The sequence below is a fragment of the Molothrus aeneus genome, chromosome 16, assembly GCF_037042795.1.
Source record: "Molothrus aeneus isolate 106 chromosome 16, BPBGC_Maene_1.0, whole genome shotgun sequence".
Taxonomy (NCBI): Eukaryota; Metazoa; Chordata; class Aves; order Passeriformes; family Icteridae; genus Molothrus; species Molothrus aeneus.
In genome coordinates, this window is record NC_089661.1 from 16,002,475 (window position 1) to 16,021,618 (window position 19,144).

Sequence of the window (19,144 nt, forward strand, 5' to 3'; positions counted from 1 at the left end):
AAGTGATGATTGCTTGCCTGGGCCTTCAGAGCTGCAGGTTTCAGCTACCTGACATTGAGGAAGTAATTGCAAATTCACTTGGGAAGAGGAGCTACTGCTTCCACGTATGGCGTCTGCATAGCAAGTGCCAGCTCAGCCAGCACCACATATGCCGGCCTCACCCTGTCAGCAAACAGGGATGGGCAAACAGCACGGGACACACATGGCTCTGGCAGTCCCCAGTGCCAGGGATTTGGCAGTAGCACCTGAGCCCCTGCATGGCCGCAGATTAGCGTGAGAGGCACAAGGACACCCCTGGAGCCCAGCCCCTCAGTAGTCCCCTCGCTGCTCGGGGAGCCTGAGCTGGCAGAGCCTGTCCTGGGGGCCTGTCCGTGCTGTGGAGCAGGGAGCAGCCAGAGCCTGTGCCCAGCCAGGACCTGCATGCGAGCCTGAGACCATTTGCAGAGCAGAACCTGACGGTACAAGAGTGGCTGTGGCACGGCAGGGCCAGGAGATTCCTTCAGCTGCAACAGAGCACAGGAACACACACAATCTCCCTCACAATGCACCTCATATCAGCCTCTGCGCCTCCAGCCCAGTTCTTTTATTTGCACTTCTTTTTGCTTAATTTTCAGGTGAGGTCAGAGTGAGTTTCCCTGCTCTGGCTTTGCCCAGAGGACACGGCAGGGGACTGCTCTCCACCATGGCTCCTCCAGCCCCCATGGCCATGCAGGAGGGATTGCTGCTGGCTGGGGACGTGGCAGGCTGGCAGACATGGGGCTCTTGCCGTCTGCTCTTCCCACCTGCCCGGGGGAAACTGAGACTGCCGGGCCCCCAGCCATCAGGGCTCTCTGCTTCCTTCCCCCCTCAAGCGCTGGGGTTTTTTCCATCCCTTCTGCAGGTGTTTTGGTGCCAGGGCACTCGGGCAAAGGCCAGGCTGCCTGCCCTGCTCCCCATAAACCACCATGGGCAGAACTGGGAGCACTGGATGCCCGGGAGCTGCCACCCTCCCCCTGGTCCCAGCCTCAGCCCACAAGTGTGGCTGTTCCCACAGGCTGTCCCAGGAGCTTTCCCGAGGTTCCACCACAGCGCTCTGGACTCTGCAGTGATGCCGCTGGGGCCGAGCTCAGCCGTGGGCTCAGGGCACACTCGCTCCCCCAAGGATGGATAGAGAGGGACGGCCAAGCACAGACAGAAACTCGGCGCCAGCATCCCCTGCTTCCTCCAGTGAAGCAGCTCTAGCCGTGTAATCCAAAGCCACCCTGGCACGCTGCCTATCCACTTGAACCGCCACCAGCTGCAGGAGCTGGATCCGGCTCTGAAGGCACCACCCTGACAGGCAGCAGAACCAGGCAGAGGGGGAAGGGGACTCCGCTGCCGGCCACAGCCGGGCCCGGGGTGAGGATGGAGAGCAGTCTCCGCTCTGGGTGCCCCCGGCCCGGGTGACAGCCCGGCGCTCCATCGCAGCGTACGGCCGCGGGCCCCCGGCAGCATCCCGGCCCCACGGCCCCTCGCCCGCACCACGAGCACCTTGCGGGTGCCCCCGCCCGAGGGCCGGTTCGGGCCCCGCTCCCCGGTGTCACCCCCCGGGCACCAAGTGCCGTGTGCCCTCCCGCAGGACGCGCGGGGCACGGTGAGCACGGGCTCACACCGGGAGCACGGGCTCACACCGCGCTGTCCCCTCCCGGGCGCTGTCCCACCCCCGCGCACCCCCCGCTGCCAGCGGCGGCCGTACCTGTGCCGAGGGCGGCGGGAGCAGCAGCAGGAGCAGCCGGAGCAGCGGCAGCAGCGGCGGCAGCGGCGGCAGGAGCCCACGGCGCGCCCCCCGGAGCCCCCGCGGGCGCGGCGCGGCGGGGCCGCCCATGTCCCGGCCAGGCCAGGCCGGGCCGGGCCGCGCGGCCGCCGTGAGTCAGCGGGGCCGGGGCGGGTCCCGGACGCGGCTTCCGCCCCCCCGCGCTCCGCACACGCACCCCGACCCCGCGGGCCCGTCGGCCTCCGCGCCCCGCTCCCCTCCGGCTCCCGGCCGCTGGCACCGCGGGAGGAGCCGCGGTCAGCGCACAGCCCCGCATCCCCCGCCCCGGGCACCGGCCCCAGCCCGGCCGCGGGCGCCGAGCCGAGGACGGCTCCTCTCGCCGGTAACGCGGGGCGAAGCCCTCCCGACGGTGGCGGTGGAGGAGCCGGCTCCTGCCGCCCCTCGCAGACCCCCTCAGCCCCGTGTGCCGGGAGCTCGGCCCGAGGGCCAGCGGGCACCGGGGGCTGCGCTGGGACCCCGCCTGCCCTGACCGCTGGCCCCGAGAGCCAGGGCACAGCGGGCAGCACAGCGAACACAGCTGGGAGAACGGCAGCGCAAACTGGGGTTACCGACCCCTCTGAGATGGGGGTTTGGGTGGGACAGGAGGTGTCTAAAGGGGGAAGCGAGGCCGAGCAGGCCGGTTCAGCACGGCAATCCCGAGCGTGCCACACGCCCAGCACTGGGGCTGCTCCGAGCACCCGCTTGGGGCTGTTCAATGGCAGTGGGACTGTGCGACACCGCAGCCAGCCCAGCCCAGCCCAGCCCAGCAGAACCGGCCCAGCTCGGTGCAAAAGCAGATTAAAGCCCGGCTTTGGGCAGGGAGGTAGAGACCACCCCGTAATTCACAGTGCGTGTGCAGTGGCACAGGGCAGCAGAACCCAAATCCCCACCGTGGGAGATGGGCACCCACGGCTTTGACGTGTCACCAGGTGTGGAGTCCCCTGAACTCTCGCCTGTGTCCATCTTCCTGCAAAGAAACTACAAACCCTTTGCTCACAGTTGTTCATGCAGGAGGAAGCAGCTCAGTACATACAGAATATTGAAACACTCAAACACAGAAATACTTAATTATCAAACTTTAATTCATAAGACTAATCTTACAGAATAAAACACCAGGATAACCAGTCAAGGTTACACTTAAAAAAATCCAGCAGTGCAAATCTAAGACTAAATATTTGTCATCTCCCTCCCCCCAAAGTAGGCAATAGATTATTTAAAAATACCATAATACATGGTACTCACATATTCAATTTAAAATAAATCTGCAGTGAACACAAATATCTAAGTTGGTTTTTTAAAATATAAAACCAAAGAATTAATCACTTTGAGTATGGATAAGACAGAGTGAACTTCCATGAGTACCAAGACGAATCCTTGGCTAGAAGGTAAAATGGCCACGTCTCATACAAGCCTTGCTAGGGCTCTCCTGGTCCCCTCCGGTGACAAGGACACTCACTAACAAAACAAGATGCCAGCGAGCTCATCATAACAGGTGGGGAGAGGTGCTGGACAGAACTGAGGGTGAAAACGGCTCCACTGGAAAAACCAAGTTACAAAGGAAGGAAAGTAAAGGAAGGGGAGTCTGGAAACAAGCCCTGCAAGGACGGAGCAGGGAGCGCTGTGCCCGAGGCAGTGGCAGGGTCAGGACCGTGGCTGTGGGCAGGGGGCAGAGCAGACCCCACCGAGGCACCTGGGCATCAGCAGCAAGGAATTGTTTCTCTTTGGCCCTTAGAGCACGGAGCAGTGGGCACCAGCCAGCAGGGGCAAGCTGGGCAGGGTGTGTGTGGCACCAGCACAGTGTGGTGGTGCTGAGTTTATCTCCTTTGAATCCAGATCCCTCTCTTCCATCACCAGAACACCCAAACTGTAGTTACACATTCCTCATCAACGTCATTAATGGAAATTAGTAATTTACTTTAAACTTGGTATGAAACCATGCGAGTAACACAAGCTCTTCATGCAAGACAATCTCTGTTCAAACCCCAACCAGGCTGAGCAACAATACCTGTGCATTCCCAAGGAAGCAGTGATCCTGGGACTGCTTACACTTGGGGTGCACAACAGAGGAAAGGATACTGAACTTGGGACAAGTAGAGGAGGAGAAATCTGCAGTGCTGGGCACAGAGAGGGGGAAGGGATGGCACAGAGGTGAGCTGTGATACCCAGTGTCATGGAACAAGGTAGGGAAGGAGCTGGGGGACTGGCAGGAGGAATCCCAAGATGGCAGCAAGGAGGGGACACTGCCTGGGCTCTGGGAGCAGCCAACAGCAAACACCAGCTGTGTCCTGCAGGGACCTGCATTTGCCTCACCAATACTTTAACCTGCAATTTGCAAGCCCAGAAAATACTCAGTGCAGCCTCATATGGAGTGGCAGCCCAGGGTGCTCCCGGGAATCACCCCTACACACAGCAGGAAGCAGTCGCTGCTGGGAGCACCCTGGAGAATTGTGATTTAACAGAAAGACACGTCTGTGCAGCTGGTACTGGTAACTGCCCACAGAATGAACGTCAGATCTCAGAACCATCTTTATCACCTACTCCAAGTGTACTCACAATTTACTCACACACTGTGTCTCACTGAGCACCAAACTCCTCCCTGGGATCCCTGGTTATGCTGAGTCTGCTTTGGGATGGTCACAGTGACCAGAGAGCAAAATCCAAAGCTGAGAGAGGCAGGCAATGGCTGAGAGGCAACTGTGGCACTATCCCACTAAAAAGAGGGTGTTTCTTAATGTCAGTAACTGCCTTGGAAAAACTGGTGTATGCCAGAACATACACAACTCCACATCATTCCCAAAGAGAAAGGATCTTAAAAGCAGCGCTGCTAATTTCAACTAGAATACTCATTTCAAAGAGGTCCCAAGAAATCTGGGATATTGAGCCAACAAACACCAACTAAAGCATTTATAAGTCACTTTCCTGTATTTTAATTCAAATTTTACACATAGAACAAAAAATGAGACAATTTCATTTTTCCAATCAAATCCAACCTGCAAGGAAGCACCTAAACAGGATCACATTTTCTTACTGTATAGTATTTTCTTCATGTTTAAAATCTGTATGCAACCAAAGGGTTTGTGCTGAGTCTCCTTTGAGCTGCTGGGCTGTGCGTGGCCCAGGAGAGGGCAGCTGTGCCCCTGGCACGGGGTGTGGCGCTGCCCTGTGCCCCAGCAGTGGTCAGTGCCTGTGCCCACGGGCCCCAGAGTTACTCACCCGGTCGCTGCGTCCTGCACAGAAGCCACAGGAGCTGGGGAGGAGCTGGAACTCGGGCACCAGGGCACCACAACTGCTCCTGCCCTCCCCAGGAGCAAGGGGGTGAAGGAACAGGAAAGGAAACGGAACACAAACAGATGCACAGACAGGTCTGAGCACACCGAGGAACAAATGGGAGCTGATCATCACAGAACCAGCAAGGTGGCAACATGGCCCCAGGTGACAGAAAGAGCCAGTGTCACCCTTTGCCTTATCCTGTAGTGCCCACACCTTCCACCAGGTAACAAAATGTTAATTTCAGCCTTAACACCAGGACTGACAAGTAGGAAATTGCACGTGTGATGGCTGTGTTTCACCCACGACATTGCCAGCAGTAAAGGCAGGCCAGCTCCTCTCTGCCCCCACTGCTCCAGGGGACTGCCAAGGGAGCTGACACAGCTCTCCTGGCCCAGCCACGCGTGTCAGGACACAGTGCTGCTGGCTTGTACTCAGAAAGGAAATACCCCAAGCTACAGGAGTAACAAGCTCATCACTAGATTTTATGTAGGACATGAAACACCTTTAAAACTCATATTGCGTGGCTGTTCAAACAGAAAATGCAAACTAAAAGCTGCTATCTAGAGGCTACAGGGAAATATGTGACCTCAACACCTACCAGAAAGCCAATGTGTTTTCCAGTCTGTCAAGTAAAATAAAAGTAAAATAAGTATTCATTTGGGAATCTGCACTGCTGTGCTTCAGCTGAAGGAGAGGGAAGAGCAGACATGGAGCATATTCAGATTAGCTGTTCCTAAAAGGCTGTTTCTGCATGGCTTTGAGCTACTGGCATGGAGCAGCATGGAGCCCCAGTGCTGATGCAGAGCAGGGATGTGTGAGCTGCTCCAGTCTGGCTGCACAATGCTGCTATGGGCTTTGCACCTGCGCAGGGCTGAGGGCTCTGTTCAGAACACCTGAGAGAAATGGCACATGGATGGCTGGCATGACACACAGAGCACCACAGCCCCAGGCACAGCACGTTCCTTCTGACAGAATGAGGTGTGAGGGCTTCTTGTGAACTGGAACAGGAGAAAAGCTGGAAGGTGGTTTACATTTCAAAACCTCCCTTGCTGGATGGTTAAACTAAAGTACGATTCACTGAATTCAATCACTACAAATTTTCAAATCCAACTGACAAAGACTGCTGCTGTTATTAAGAATCCAAAACAGCCTCTGAGCTTCTCTCTTCCTTCCTGCCCCCACCCCAAACAGGGCAGGAAGGTCTCTGTGGTTCCCTGTGTTCCTCTGTGTCCCCCTGCTCACACCAGCAGCACAAGGGTGTTCCCAGTCCAACAGCTCAGTGTCAACGCAGCAGCTGCAAAATGATCCTGGACTGCAACGTGCATGAGCAAGAAAATGCTCCCAAAATGCAGCACCCAGGGCAGGAGGTGAAGCACTGACCAGGCACGGGAGGGAGCAGCTGGCAGCACTGGGTCACCGGCCACGACAAAACATCCCTGCAGAATTCACCTGCTCCAAACACGCTACACAGACCAACCTGGAGCTGCCAGACTCGGGAAAAGGCCAGGAAAAATCCCAAACAAGCAGGGCATCTTTGGGTTAAAACAAAGAATTAGTTCTGCTACCAAGGAGTGGAGGCTGCCCTGGAGGGCCAGCAGGATATGGCTTCACCGAACAGCGACACTGTGCTCTGCTACAGTTAGCTCTTAAAAATCTGCCCCTCAAAGTCCCCTTCACAACCAAGTAACTAAGGTAAGTCTAATGCTGATAACTGAGAGATTATGAAAATATTTGGTTTTGTTCAAACCATGTAAAAAATCCTCAATAATACATTGCAATATTTTTTCTTTAAAACTAAACTGGAAGATCAACTCTCAGCAGATTTAAGTGTATTACACACAATATTTTGTGAATTAAGATTTATTGATTTTCATTGTATTTGCTTTAAATATGGTTGAAGCTGACTGCAGAAAAGGGATGGTGAAATCTTTAAGTTAAAAGTAAACTAATGGTGAAAGAACATCACCTCTGGCTTCCATCCATGCCTCGTTTAGCATGTTTTAATAATAAGTTCCAGGACTGTCACATCCAGGGATGTTGGAGGCCTCTCCCAGCAGTGTCCTTAGATTTGTGTCATTTTCCTGTGCCAGAGGTGAGCGTGCTTTCAAAAATACTGCCACTTCCCCAGCACCGTGTCTTTGATTGCATCCACATACTGAGTTGGGACCCAATAGACCCAGTAGTAAGATGCTTCTGTTGGGCCCAGCTGAAATGCCTGCAATTAAAAATGACAACATTTACACATGGGAACAAAGAGCTGGTGCCAGTGGACAGGCACAGCTCATCCACTGCCAAACCAGACCAGCCTGTCCCACCTGCTGCTCCCTGCAGCACTCGGGGCATTCCACAGCTCTTTGGTGGGCAATTAAAGGAGCATTGCAGAGAACAAGAGCTGCAGAGCACTGCGAAAACCATGAGCTCTTTCCTTTTACAACATCACAACAGTAACCAGAACTCCTGGCCAGTTTCAAGAACATGAGGAAATTATTCTGGTAGACAACCTGAAGCATAACTCAGAGTCTCCAAAGAAACCTCAGAGCTGAGAAGCCAAACAGGAACTAAACAAGACAATGACCATGTTTTTATAGTCACAGGATTTTATAGTTAGACATAATGTCCTATTTCAACTTCTTTCCTATGCCCAGGAGAGGGGCACCATGGCATGCCAGAGCCTCTGCCCTTGCTGTGGGCTAAGTTTATTGCAACATGTGCTTAAGAGGATCTCTTCTCACACGGGTGATCAAAAATCAAGTACTGGGACAGAGACTAGAGCAGCACCCTCCTGCAGGCCATGACTTTAGGGGGAGGGAAAAATATTTCCCTTTCCTTCCCCTAAAGAAAGAAACAGACCTTTTATAGAAAAGAAACTTACTTCAACATCAAAAGTTAGTTACTGTGCTTTCAAAAGCTGGACCTTAAAAAAACCCCATGGATTAAAATAAACAGCTAAAATTTCAGTACATTAGCACAGTTCTCTTCTGAAATATAACTTTTCTAGATCCCATGCAAGTTGTTCAGAAAATTACAGGTATGAAAAGATATTACAGCATCAAATCCCTTTTTTCTTAACCTCCATCAAGGCCTGTTGTTCATATAAATATCACAGAATCAAGGAATTAAACCAGGTACCAAAAATATCCCTACCATTAAGAAATCATGAGCTATGTTGTGAACATGTTTACTGGTCTGGCGCTGTCACAGTCAGAAGATACAAAATAATGCTTAAGCACTTCATGTTTGTGTGAAAACACGGTGGATTTCCACACAGCTGCAGATATTCAATATGGACCCAAAATATCGACAGTGTGAGAGGAGCCCATGTCCCCACGTGCACAAGGCTGGAACCACCATCCACCTCCAGCCTGCTCTGACCTGCAGCCTCAGCAGTGTGTGCTGCATGAAGGAATCAGATGGATATGATTAAAGTAGAGCTGTTACTCACCATCATGTGATAATCCTCATGGCCTTCAATAGGTTCACTCACCACATTTTTAATGGACCCCATGGGTAACTTTTCTGTTCTCTCTACATTAAAATTGATCAAAGCATTATTTCTGACATGCGGGGAAGCAGTATTTCATATTCATTTCATACACCACCTCCATTAATCTCCTCAGGTCAGCAGTCTCCCCTCCAGGTGAGTTTTGGATACCTGCTGCCCAGGACGTGGTGGCTGCAGCACCACACCCCCCCCACACCCACAGCTGGCACCCAGCAGTGTGAAGGAATCCAAAACTGGATCACACAGTTCCCCTGCATCACATGAAGTATTTCAGTGCTCATCATTTGGGCCTAGACTGAATGATGGGAAATCCCAGGCTTCATGTTTATGTTATGTAATGTTTTCCCATAAGGAACTCCCCTCGGAGCAGCAGAGATGCTCATCCTATGGAATCTAGTCCAGGTATGGGAATACTCAGGACTGACTGCCAAGGATTACACTGAACTCTCAAGAGCAAGCCTGAAAGCTTGCAAAGATACGCTGCCCTAACTCTGCAAGCTTAGGCCAGGCTTTACCCTGAGGCAGCGTGCAGAGAAGAACAGGGAAGGGAATATAACAGAGAAAATAGGGAAAGAAACAGGTAAGAGAAACTGAAGCCCCCAAAAGACTACAATTACATGGCAGAGTAACATCAGCAGCCAGAGGCAATGACAAGAGCCACAAAGTAGATGGTCCAGGGCAGAGCTTTCCCATCAGCTCTGTCCTCACTCCTTTCTACACACTCAGTTCCAAGGTCCTGCCTTTCCACTCAAGCATCCAGCATCAGCTGAAAATTATCTTCTTGGATACAATACAGAGGAATACCCAAAACACTTTACAAAGGAGAAACTGAACTCTGAGTTCTTGAGACAGATCTATTTAATTTGTGATCCAAAAAACCTCAAACCTACCTACAGAAAACACACAGGGAGATAAACTCAGTTATGTAAGGAAAAATATTCTCTGCCTCATAACTGAGCTCACTCTGAACTACCTGTTCAGACCTGTGACTTCATTCATGAGGTAAAACCCCATTTTGCCCTTGTTTAGCATCCCCCAAATAAATTTCTGCTCTGAGTATCCCAGCAACAGACAAATCCCATTATCCATGCCTCAATGCAACTGCTACTGAGCCACTGGGGAACAGTTGCCTGTGCCAAACTTCAGACTACAAACCCCTGTGAGGCTGCAGGGCTGGGGGTAAGAACCAGCTCCAACTCTGCAGGGCCAGCAGGTGACAAGCTGTGCCAACACCCAGATGTGTTTACTCCAGCCCTTACCTGCTGGCCTCTGCCATGGGCTTCTCAGAGGAGGAAGGAGTTTTTCCCATTAACAGCCAGCAATTACAACCATTCCCTAGAGGCAGCAAGCTGCTGCTGATTTGGGGGAGCAGGGAAGCAGGTTACAGGAAACACATGACTACAGGAAGAATCAAATTCACAGCTTAAGCAATGCCATGTAGAACACCCCAGAAACACTACACTTGAAAACTCATCTGGGGGTGATGGAAGAGATTAATCCCCTAAATACTAAGTATGGATTTAGAATCTGGGATCAGTAATAGAAAAATCTGCCTGCCCAACCTATAGAGTTAAAAACACCCCCAATGCCTTGCTCCATCACTTTGCCCAGGAGGAAATCATTGCAACTGGCACCAAGAGAGGTTTTAAAGCCAGAAAAAAGCTTCACAATCAAGTCTGTCCTACAAAGAAAGGGTCAAAAACTTTTGGGATTTCTGCTTACTTTGGACCTATTGTAGCAGCTGGAGGCAGTACAACCACCCAGTGAGGCTGCTTTACTGGGACAGTGAGCAAGCACTTTCATCCCTCTTGCTCATGACTATGTATTGCCCAGCCCAGTCAAACTGAAGGAGCACAGCTTCCTTGGCAGGTGGGGGATCCCTGTGTCCCTTCACCCCAGGCAGCAATTAAGCACCACACAGCCACTCACTCCCCCTGCCCTGCTGGGATGGGGCGGAGAACTGGGGAAAAAGTAAAAATTGCATGGTTTGAGCTAAGAACAGTTTAATAACTGAAACAAAATAAAATATACTACTACTAATGATAATAATAAAATAAAAATATGAAACTCCAGAGAAACCAGTGATGCCCAATACAGCTGCTCCCCACTGCTGACTGACATCCAGCCTGTCCCCCTTCAGTGACCAGTCCTTCCCAGCCAACTGCCCCAGTTTATGCTGGCCATGATGCTCTATGGTGGGAAATGTTCCTTTGGCCAGCTCTGGCCAGCTGTCCTGGCCAATCCCCTGCATCTCCTTGCATGCCTCCTCACAGGCAGCATCTGAGACACCAAACAGTCCTTGACTGAGGGAAGCACTGCACAGCAACAACCAAAACATCCACTGTTATCAGCTCTGCTCCCATCCCAATCCAAAACAGCTCCTGGGAAGAAAACTAACTCTATCCCAGCCACAACCAGAACACAGACACCCTCAGCAAGGCATGTCATCCCCAGCTCCTCCTGGCAGCACTGCACAGCAAGCCCTCTGCACAGCACCACAGCTGTGCACTACTGACACAAGCCATTCACATAATTTCGGCTGGAAGGACACAGAGTGCCAGAGATGTCAATGCTCCCAGTTTTTATCCCAGCTCTGAGTTTTCCTTCCAAGTCTTGGCTAAGCCATTGGGCCCCTGTGTACTGCTGGCATCAAATCCATGCTGCTTATGGAGTGCTTTGAGATATGCCAGAAATGCCCATTTACATTTGGAGCCAGGGACAGCACATTGGACCCTCAGTCTGCTGACACCACTGAACTGCAGTTTTTCAGGAATTGACGTGGAGTATCAAGTACTATTCAATGCCCTGGGAGAATGCACATGAGGAAAGGAAAGAAAGCTTTCTGAAGCACTGCAACACCAACATCATTCCCTAAACGCAGTTTAGTCAGAGGAGAAGCTTTTCTAGGTCACACAGTTCAGTCACAGCCCAGTCACCAACTGCCCATCCCCAAGGCTGAGAGGTGCTCACCTTTTGTACCAATCCAGAGCTGGTCTTGCTCGAGTTTGAAGGTCAGCCTGACTTTGCCCCCTGACTTGTTGTACATGCCGGACAGCGGCACCGTGGGCAGCCGCTCCTGCAACGAGACACAGCCGGTCACGGCCAGGGCTGCCCAGGAAACATACAAACTCCCAAAACTCTCAGCTCTTTCAGCAAAAGGACCACCCATCCTTCCAGCTTTCTGCCACAACAGCAACGAAGCACTGAACCACTGGGAAGGGTCTCAAACCACAGAGAAGTCTCTTTGTGACTCCGAGTGTCTCAAGGCTTTATTCACGCACCTGCACGCCTTTGACAGAAGGCATCACGTCGTCAGGTTTTCCTTTGTCCAACACTTTTCTGTGTTGCTGCAACATAAAAACAGAAATTAAAGTTTGCAGTGTGCTTGCAGCTGCCCATTGACCACATCCCAATGGCACTGAGACACAGCTGAGGGCTGTTCACAGGCATTGGTCACACGGGCATCACTGACTTTCAAACTTCATTGTGCGCTTTCCAAAATACTCTCAAGAAATTATCAAAATGAGTGGAACTCCAACACAATGCTAAGGATAACAGCCTTCTCAAATATACACACACATAAATACAGGTGTATAAAATCCAAAGTGTTACATCCAGTGAATGGCAGAAATTCTCCACGTCTGGCAGTGCAGCCCAGCACCAAACCAGCATGGATCACAGCAGTGGTAACGTTCAAATCCACACTCACAACTTGCACCTGGCTGAGCACCTTTAAAAAGGTGCTCAGTGTAAGTTCGCACTTACACTGAGTGTGAACCGTGATAAGTCAGAGAAAATCATCAGCATGCTTCATGGAGGCACTACTTAATCTAACCAAGTTTATTTTAAGGAAGGTACAGGGCTGGTAATACCTTGAGCTGGCAATCCTTCAGCAGCCATCAAATCAGCCCCACTGCACTGTGCTACAAAATGTGAGAGGAGAATTCAACACCCACATCCCTGTCAGGGCTGGGACAGCTGAGGGAACTGCTTTCTTGGCGTTTGTTTTGAGCAGTTTTTGGGGATCAAATTCTTTTGTGCCAATAAAAAATAGTTAGGTTTTAGACAGTTAATCTGGGCTGGATTTGCACTAACATCCATCCAGTGTTTCCATTTCTGGACCAAAATGCTTGGCTATGCCTAGCACCACAAGCAGTGTCTTGCAAAGCCCCAGTCCCTGCTAGACTAAACAGTTCTGTGCTACTCCCCTGCCCAGAGTCCTTCCAATGCTGAGCTGTCAGAAATGAACCCCCAACCTGACCTGAGGAGGAACAGGACCCACAAGTGCCTGCAGGAGAATCCCATAAATCCTACTGCTCCCCCACACCAGCAATTATTGCAATATTCATTACCTTTTGTCTGCAAAGTGGCTCCTTTTTGTTTTCCTCAGCTTTGACGTCCTGTTGAGCAGCGTCTTTGGGTGTATTTACTGCTAACACATCGTTGATGGTAGAGCCCACAACCATTATTTTTGCTCCGTTTGTTACTTTGATTTCCCGCAACGTTTTCTCCTCGGGCAGCAGTCCCTTGAACATAACTTTCTGCATGGCGGGCGGGAGGCCTAGGGGCAAGCACAGCGATTAGGAACGGCGGCGGCGGCGGGGGCGGCGCGGGGAGGCGGCGGCGGCCCCACAGACCTGTGAGCGAGTGGATCTTCTGCTTCAGCTCGGCTCCCGTGCTGTCCAGGCAGAACTTCACGTCGTACTTGTTCTTGTTCCAAATCACCTTCAGCTCCACCAGCTCCCTGCCGCCGTCCTCGTCGCCGCCGTTGCTGACAGACGCCTGCGGGGGCTCCCGGCGCTCCTCACCGTCCGGAGACCGCCCCGCCGCCGGCGAGCCGCCCGTTCCGCCGCAGCCCAGCGGCAGCTCCTGCGCCTCCGCCTCCATGCCCGGCTCCTTGGCACCTGCGGGGAGCGGACAGGAAGATCCCGGCCCACGGGAGCTGCCCCGGCCCGGCCCCAGAGCGCCGCCCGCAGCGTGTCCGGGGCCGGCTCCCCGCGCTGGCGCCTCCCGGCCCGCCCCGCCGCCCCCTGCACCGGCACCGCGGGCTCCGGGCCCCGCGGGCTCCCGATACCGCGGGCTCCGGGCCCCGCGGGCTCCGCGCTCCCGGCCGCGCTCGTACCATCAGCGGCGGCGGCGGCGGCGGCCATGATGATTGTGTACAATCCGCCGCAGGGCACGCCGGGAAACGCCGCCCTGCCGCTGCTGGGCCACGCCGGCTCCCGTAGTTGCCCCCGCACGCCTCTCAGCGTGGGGGCGGCGGCGGGCCTCAGATCGCGCCCCCGCAGCACCGGCCGCGCCACGCCGGGAGGCAGGAGGGGAGCCGGACCCTCCGCTCAGAGTTCCGGGCACCGGAACTGCCCCACGCTGCCGGGCCCGTGGCGGCGGCCGCGGTCCCCTCGCGCGACCGGACGAAGCGGGTGGCGGCGCCTTTAAGGGAGGCACCGCCCCCGGCGGCGGCGCGCGCGGGGATTGGCTGCGGGCCCGGGCGGAAGCGGCGCCGCGGCCACGTGGGCGCGTGGCGGGATGGCGCGAGCTCTGCGCGCGCTGCGCTGCGCGGCGACACCGGGACCGGGACCGGGACCGGGACCGGGACCGGGACCGGGACCGGGACCCGGACCGGGACCGGGACCCGGACCCGGACCCGAGCGGGGGCCGCGGGTCCGGTTCGGACCCAGCCCCACAGGTAACTGACCCCTCGGCAGCCCCGCCCCTGCCCACCCACGGGGCTGCGCTGCGGCGGGGCGGGGTTTTGCCCGGGGTTTTGAAAACATAAATTCAGGCTGTGGAAGGGTGCGGGGGCTGCTGGTTCCCTGGAGGGCTTCTGCCGGAGCACCCGGTCTCGCCCTTCCGGCGTGTCCCGGTGCCCTCTCGCCGTGCAGGGTCACGGTCGGTGTACCGTGGCCGTGCTGCTCCTGGCGTGTGCCCGCTTGTCAGGCATTGCCAGGTCACTTTGGGGACTCTGTTCCTGACAATAGTCATCCATAAGTTATTTTCAGAGCCAGTGCCCCCGGAGCTGGGGGTGCCTCGGGATGCGGTGCCGCTCCCGCCTCGGTGCCGCTGCCATCGCAGGCAGCATCCAGCGCCCTTCCAGCTCGTGTTTAGAATTCTCCCCTAGGTCTCCTTTGTGACCACCTCCTCTGATTTCCCCACGATTACAGGTTTTCTGCATTTAGGTGGCCTTAGGACTGCTTTGTACAATTATATCTTTGCCAAAAAACACCAAGGAACCTTTATTTTAAGAGTGGAGGATACAGATCAGAATCGGGTGGTGCCAGGAGCTGCAGAAGGAATAGAAGATATGTTGAACTGGGCAGGTATTTAGAAACATCTTTAATTTTTCACCTGCTGAATCCTTACCTTTCTTGTGAAGGCTGACCGGACTCAGCTGGAGGTGGATTAGACTGCCTTTGTGCGGGCTCTTAGGCAGCCCGGCTGCTCACTGCCGCCGTGCCGGTGTTGCAGGTATTCCCCCGGACGAGAGCCCCGGGCGGGGCGGCCCCGCGGGGCCCTACGTGCAGTCGCAGCGGCTGGAGCTGTACGGGCGGGCGGGCGCGGCGCTGCTGGCCAGCGGGGCCGCCTACCGCTGCTTCTGCAGCCCGCAGCGCCTGCAGCTGCTCCGCAGGGACGCGCTGCGCCGCCAGCAGACCCCGCGGTACGTCCCTGACCCTGTGCCTCCTGCCCGTGCAGGGAGGAGGCGTGTGTCACCCTCCAGAGAGGAGGTGTCAGACTGGATATGCTGTGGGCGGGTTACAGCTGAAATTCAGGCGTCTGCTTAGAGTTTTGGGAATGTAAGAACAGCTGGTGGCGTTGGCCCATGTTGAGCAGAAGCCCTGGCGCCTGAGATGCTGCTCATCTCCCCAAGGTACGACAACCGGTGCCGGCACCTGACGGCCACGGAGGTGACCCAGAAGCTGTCCCAGGGCCTGGACTGCGTCATCCGCTTCCGCCTGGAGAGGGGCGTGCAGCCCTTCCAGGACCTGGTCTACGGCTGGAACAAGCACGAGGTGGCAGAGGTGGAAGGTGACCCCGTGATTCTCAAGGGGGACGGCTTCCCCACGTACCACCTGGCCAACGTGGTCGATGACCACCACATGGGCATCACCCACGTCCTGCGCGGCACCGAGTGGCTGGCCTCCACTTCCAAGCACCTGCTTCTCTACAAGGCCTTGGGCTGGGAGCCGCCCCAGTTTGGCCACCTGCCGCTGCTGCTGAACAAGGACGGTGGCAAGCTGTCCAAGAGGCAGGGGGACATCTTCCTGGAGCGCTTTGCTCGGGATGGGTTCCTGCCAGAGGCACTGCTGGACATCGTCACCAACTGCGGCTCGGGCTTCGCAGGTACTGCCACGGGCTCCTGCCTGCTCACCTCATGCCGACTTCATGGCATGGGCTGGGTTTGTTTTAATAGCTGAGAACCTTGTCAGTGTTTGAAGGGGTCAGGGAATGGGTGTCACGTAACCAGCCAGTCACTGTGGTGCTACCAGGCCTTCTGCAGAGCTCCTGTGGAAGGAGCTGGGATGGTGCAAATCTTTTGCTGCTGTGCAGCCATTAAAATTGAATCAGGTGCTTAATGGGTTCTCCCTTGGGAAAACCCTCCCTTCAAGGCTGAGAAACTCTGTGAAGTCTTGGGAAAGCTTGCATTCTGTGGTTAGCGATTGCAGTGTTGTCTGACACCTGTGCCACCTTTCCTTTAACCTGACAGACCACAAGAAGTTGAGTCAATGTCTCCTTTTGTGGTTCTTGCTGTGTGGGGATCACAAATTAACTTGTGCTCTGAGAGCTCTGCTTGGGAATAAAATCTTGCTTGGGCAGTGCTGACTCCTGGCTGAGTCTGACTTCTCTGGCCAACTGAGGCAGAGGGGTTCTGCTGAGGAAGGTGATGGAGCCAAGCAGAACATCCCAGTGCCCAGTGCCTGTGCAGCAGAGCAGCTCCTGGGGAGAGGCAGCATGGCAGTGTGCCTGCTGCCACTTCTCTCCTGCCTGCCAGGGGCCACCCCTGCTGCTGCTGGCGCTGCACAGGTGGCTGTCCTGTGTCACCTTTGCTCAGCATGCTCCCAGCCCCGTGCCCGAGGAGAGCACGGAGCCCTGTGATTCCCTTTGGCTGTGTTGCAGAGAAGCAGATGGGGAGGACTCTGGAGGAGCTGATCTCCCAGTTTGAAGTAGGCAGAATTACAACCCATTCTGCGCTCCTGGACCTTGAAGCACTCCCAGAATTCAACAGGTAAAAAAGTAGTGGTAGCTTTAAAATGTAGTAAGCACCATGTCAATTGGAATTTATTTCTAGCACCTGGTTTTCGCTGGAGGTTTTGTTTGTTGGATCAAGCATGGTCCTGGCGCAGCACCTGTTGGGCTGTGCTAAGAGGAACTATAAATTCCTGCTCACACAGTTCCTGCCTCCTCTCCCATGCTGTGCTTGGTCTCTGGGGTTGGTGACACTGAAAGTCTAGACAGAGGGTGGGTGTAGCTGGGAGGATCTAAAGTCTTAAGTTTATAACCTAAGAAAGTAACATCTAAAAAGAGTTAACACTTCCAGAAGGCTCTTTTGCAAGTACACTCGTGCTCCTAGGATATTGTGCTGCTAAGGTGGCCTCATCATCAGTTCCCTGTGGGGCACCTGAGCTAAATGCTTCTTTGTAGAGTGTCTGACTCTGGTTTAATGCTGCTTTTCTAACAGTTCCACAGTTTTAGCTCAGTTGGTCAGAGCATGGTGTTAAGAATGCCAAAGTTGTGGGTTCAGTCCCCAGATGGGCTGTTCCCTTGAGAGTTGGACTTGATGATCCTTGAGGGTCTCTTCCAACTCAGAATATTCTGTGATTTCTGTGAAACACGGTTGGGGTGATCCAACCCGAAGCAATGCAAAAGCAGGTCTTTGCTCTGCTGCAGGATTCACCTCACCCGTCACATTGAGAACCAAGGGCTGCGCCAGAAGCTCGTCAGGGAGCTGCAGGGGCTGGTGGAGCTCGTCTATGGGGATCAGCAAGTGGATCCAGATGTTCTGGAAAAGGAATATGTGGAGCGAGTCCTACTGCTGAGAAAAGTATGGGTAGCAGCAGATTGCTGTGCCACCATCCTCCAGGCTGAGGAATTGCTTCCTCCACAGCACAGCCCTCTGCCTTGCCAGCTTTGCTTTCCTCCCCCAGGGTCACATAAGCCTCCTGAAGAATCTGGTATCGAGTGATTACTCCTACCTGTGGGTCAGGCCCTTGGTGTCCCGGCAGCAGCTACAAACAATTTCTGCAGAAGTAGATAAAATAGGAAAACTGGTCTTAGGGTAAGTGTGCTGCTGCCTGAGCTGAGTAGTGGCAGAAATGGCTCCTCATCTCTGAAAACAGTCAGAATTACTGCTTTTTCTGTGGTTTTCCAGGTCTGTGGCATAATTTTGTAGTTTAAACTTGCTCTTTTGAATGAGCTCTGCTGCTGGTGAGCAGAGGGAGCGCCCTGGCACAGGGCAGGGGTGAGAGGTAGGAGCCCTGTGGGTTTCCATGTCCCCAGAGTGTAAGGGTCACTTTCTTTCCCAAAGGCTCCTGACCAGGCCAGCAGCTGCCTTGACTGTGGAGGAGTTGAACAGAGAGCTGAGAAAGGTGCAGGAGCAAACCAGAGAGACCAAGTACAGCAGCATGATGCAGCTCCTGCGCCTGGCGCTCAGTGGGCAGCAGGTAAAACGAGCAGTTCTGAGATGATGTGCAGTGTGCTTTCACAGAGCTCAAACCCACGTTTTACAGGAGTTCTCCAGAGCCTAGTCCTGGCTCAGCTCTGGTGCTAACCCTTCAGGTCCCTCTGAGCAGGGCTGGCATCAGTCTGTGATGCACAGGCGCGTGCTGGGGAGGTCAGCTCCTGTGCTCAGTGACTCTCTGTGTTGCAGCACGGCCCCAGCGTGGCGGAGATGATGGTGACCCTGGGAGCTGAGGAGGCGTGTGGCCGCATACACAGAGCCCTGTCCAGCTGACAGGGACGTCAGTGACACTGCCAGGCCGTGCACTGGGATGGTGCAGGTGGCACCTGCGTGATCATCTCTGAGCAGACGAGCTGGGCTTCAGGCCAGGCAGGTGTCTGGGCTGGTCCCACGTCTGTAGGAGCCTGCACCGAGCACGAGCCACTTCGTCTGGGAGAGGAACCGAGTCCAGATTCACCTCTGTCCTGCCGTCACCTCGTGCAAGGAGCCTGCTTTGCAGGGGGGGGAGGAAGACAAGTATCAGCATTTAAATTCAGAGCATGTGGACAGAAAGTAACTGAACCTCTGAAAGCAGCAGATCGGATTCTTTTTGGAGAGGGCCTACAGCTGCACAACACGGTTCCCCAGTAAATACAGTGGCGGGTATTTATATATATATAGATGTGTATTATAGCTGCCCTGGTGTCCCACCAGCCTGAGTGAACTGCTCAGAGTGGGTTTCCTGTGTACTGTGTCATGCACGTGGTTCTGCTAAAAACACCCCTGATCAGGAGATTGAGCTGTTTTATCCTCTTTTGTCTGATGCCCTTCTAATTATTAAATCAATGTGGTGACTTCGATTCTGTTCTCACGGTTACTCTGCGGCGGGTGAGGGGAGGAGCTCAGGGCTTGTGCTGAGCTCACAGCCACACGAGCGCTTCCACCCCAG

At 54.3% G+C, this 19,144-nt stretch overlaps 2 protein-coding genes across 2 annotated transcripts; one reads left to right on the top strand and one right to left on the bottom strand.

Annotated features, from left to right (window-relative positions):
• Positions 1-7,085: 7,085 nt before the first annotated feature.
• On the bottom strand, positions 7,086-13,743 carry UBFD1 (ubiquitin family domain containing 1). The gene is made up of 7 exons (XM_066560845.1): positions 13,666-13,743; positions 13,181-13,447; positions 12,896-13,104; positions 11,825-11,890; positions 11,514-11,619; positions 8,484-8,566; positions 7,086-7,256 (listed from the first exon to the last, which is right to left on the bottom strand). Exons 1-7 carry the CDS (start codon positions 13,691-13,693, stop codon positions 7,146-7,148), a joined length of 870 nt encoding a protein of 289 aa, XP_066416942.1. The 5' UTR covers positions 13,694-13,743; the 3' UTR covers positions 7,086-7,145.
• Positions 13,744-14,069: 326 nt separating this feature from the next.
• On the top strand, positions 14,070-19,055 carry EARS2 (glutamyl-tRNA synthetase 2, mitochondrial). Its single transcript, XM_066560826.1, has 9 exons — positions 14,070-14,229; positions 14,705-14,860; positions 15,009-15,198; positions 15,409-15,881; positions 16,656-16,764; positions 17,427-17,580; positions 17,684-17,814; positions 18,064-18,199; positions 18,406-19,055. The coding sequence occupies exons 1-9, from the start codon at positions 14,070-14,072 to the stop codon at positions 18,487-18,489; spliced, it is 1,593 nt and encodes a 530-aa protein (XP_066416923.1). The 3' UTR covers positions 18,490-19,055.
• The last annotated feature ends 89 nt before the right edge of the window (positions 19,056-19,144 follow it).

Coding starts and splice junctions, on each gene's coding strand:
- UBFD1 (XM_066560845.1), bottom strand. CDS start 13,693: ATGGCCGCCGCCGCCGCCGCCGCTGATG. Junction 13,105..13,180: donor GAAGATCCACTCGCTCACAG/GTCTGTGGGGCC, acceptor GCTTGCCCCTAG/GCCTCCCGCCCGCCATGCAG. Junction 7,257..8,483: donor ATGAGGATTATCACATGATG/GTGAGTAACAGC, acceptor TTTTAATTGCAG/GCATTTCAGCTGGGCCCAAC.
- EARS2 (XM_066560826.1), top strand. CDS start 14,070: ATGGCGCGAGCTCTGCGCGCGCTGCGCTGCGCGGCGACACCGGGACCG. Junction 14,230..14,704: donor GTTCGGACCCAGCCCCACAG/GTAACTGACCCC, acceptor CCACGATTACAG/GTTTTCTGCATTTAGGTGGC. Junction 17,581..17,683: donor GAGTCCTACTGCTGAGAAAA/GTATGGGTAGCA, acceptor TTCCTCCCCCAG/GGTCACATAAGCCTCCTGAA.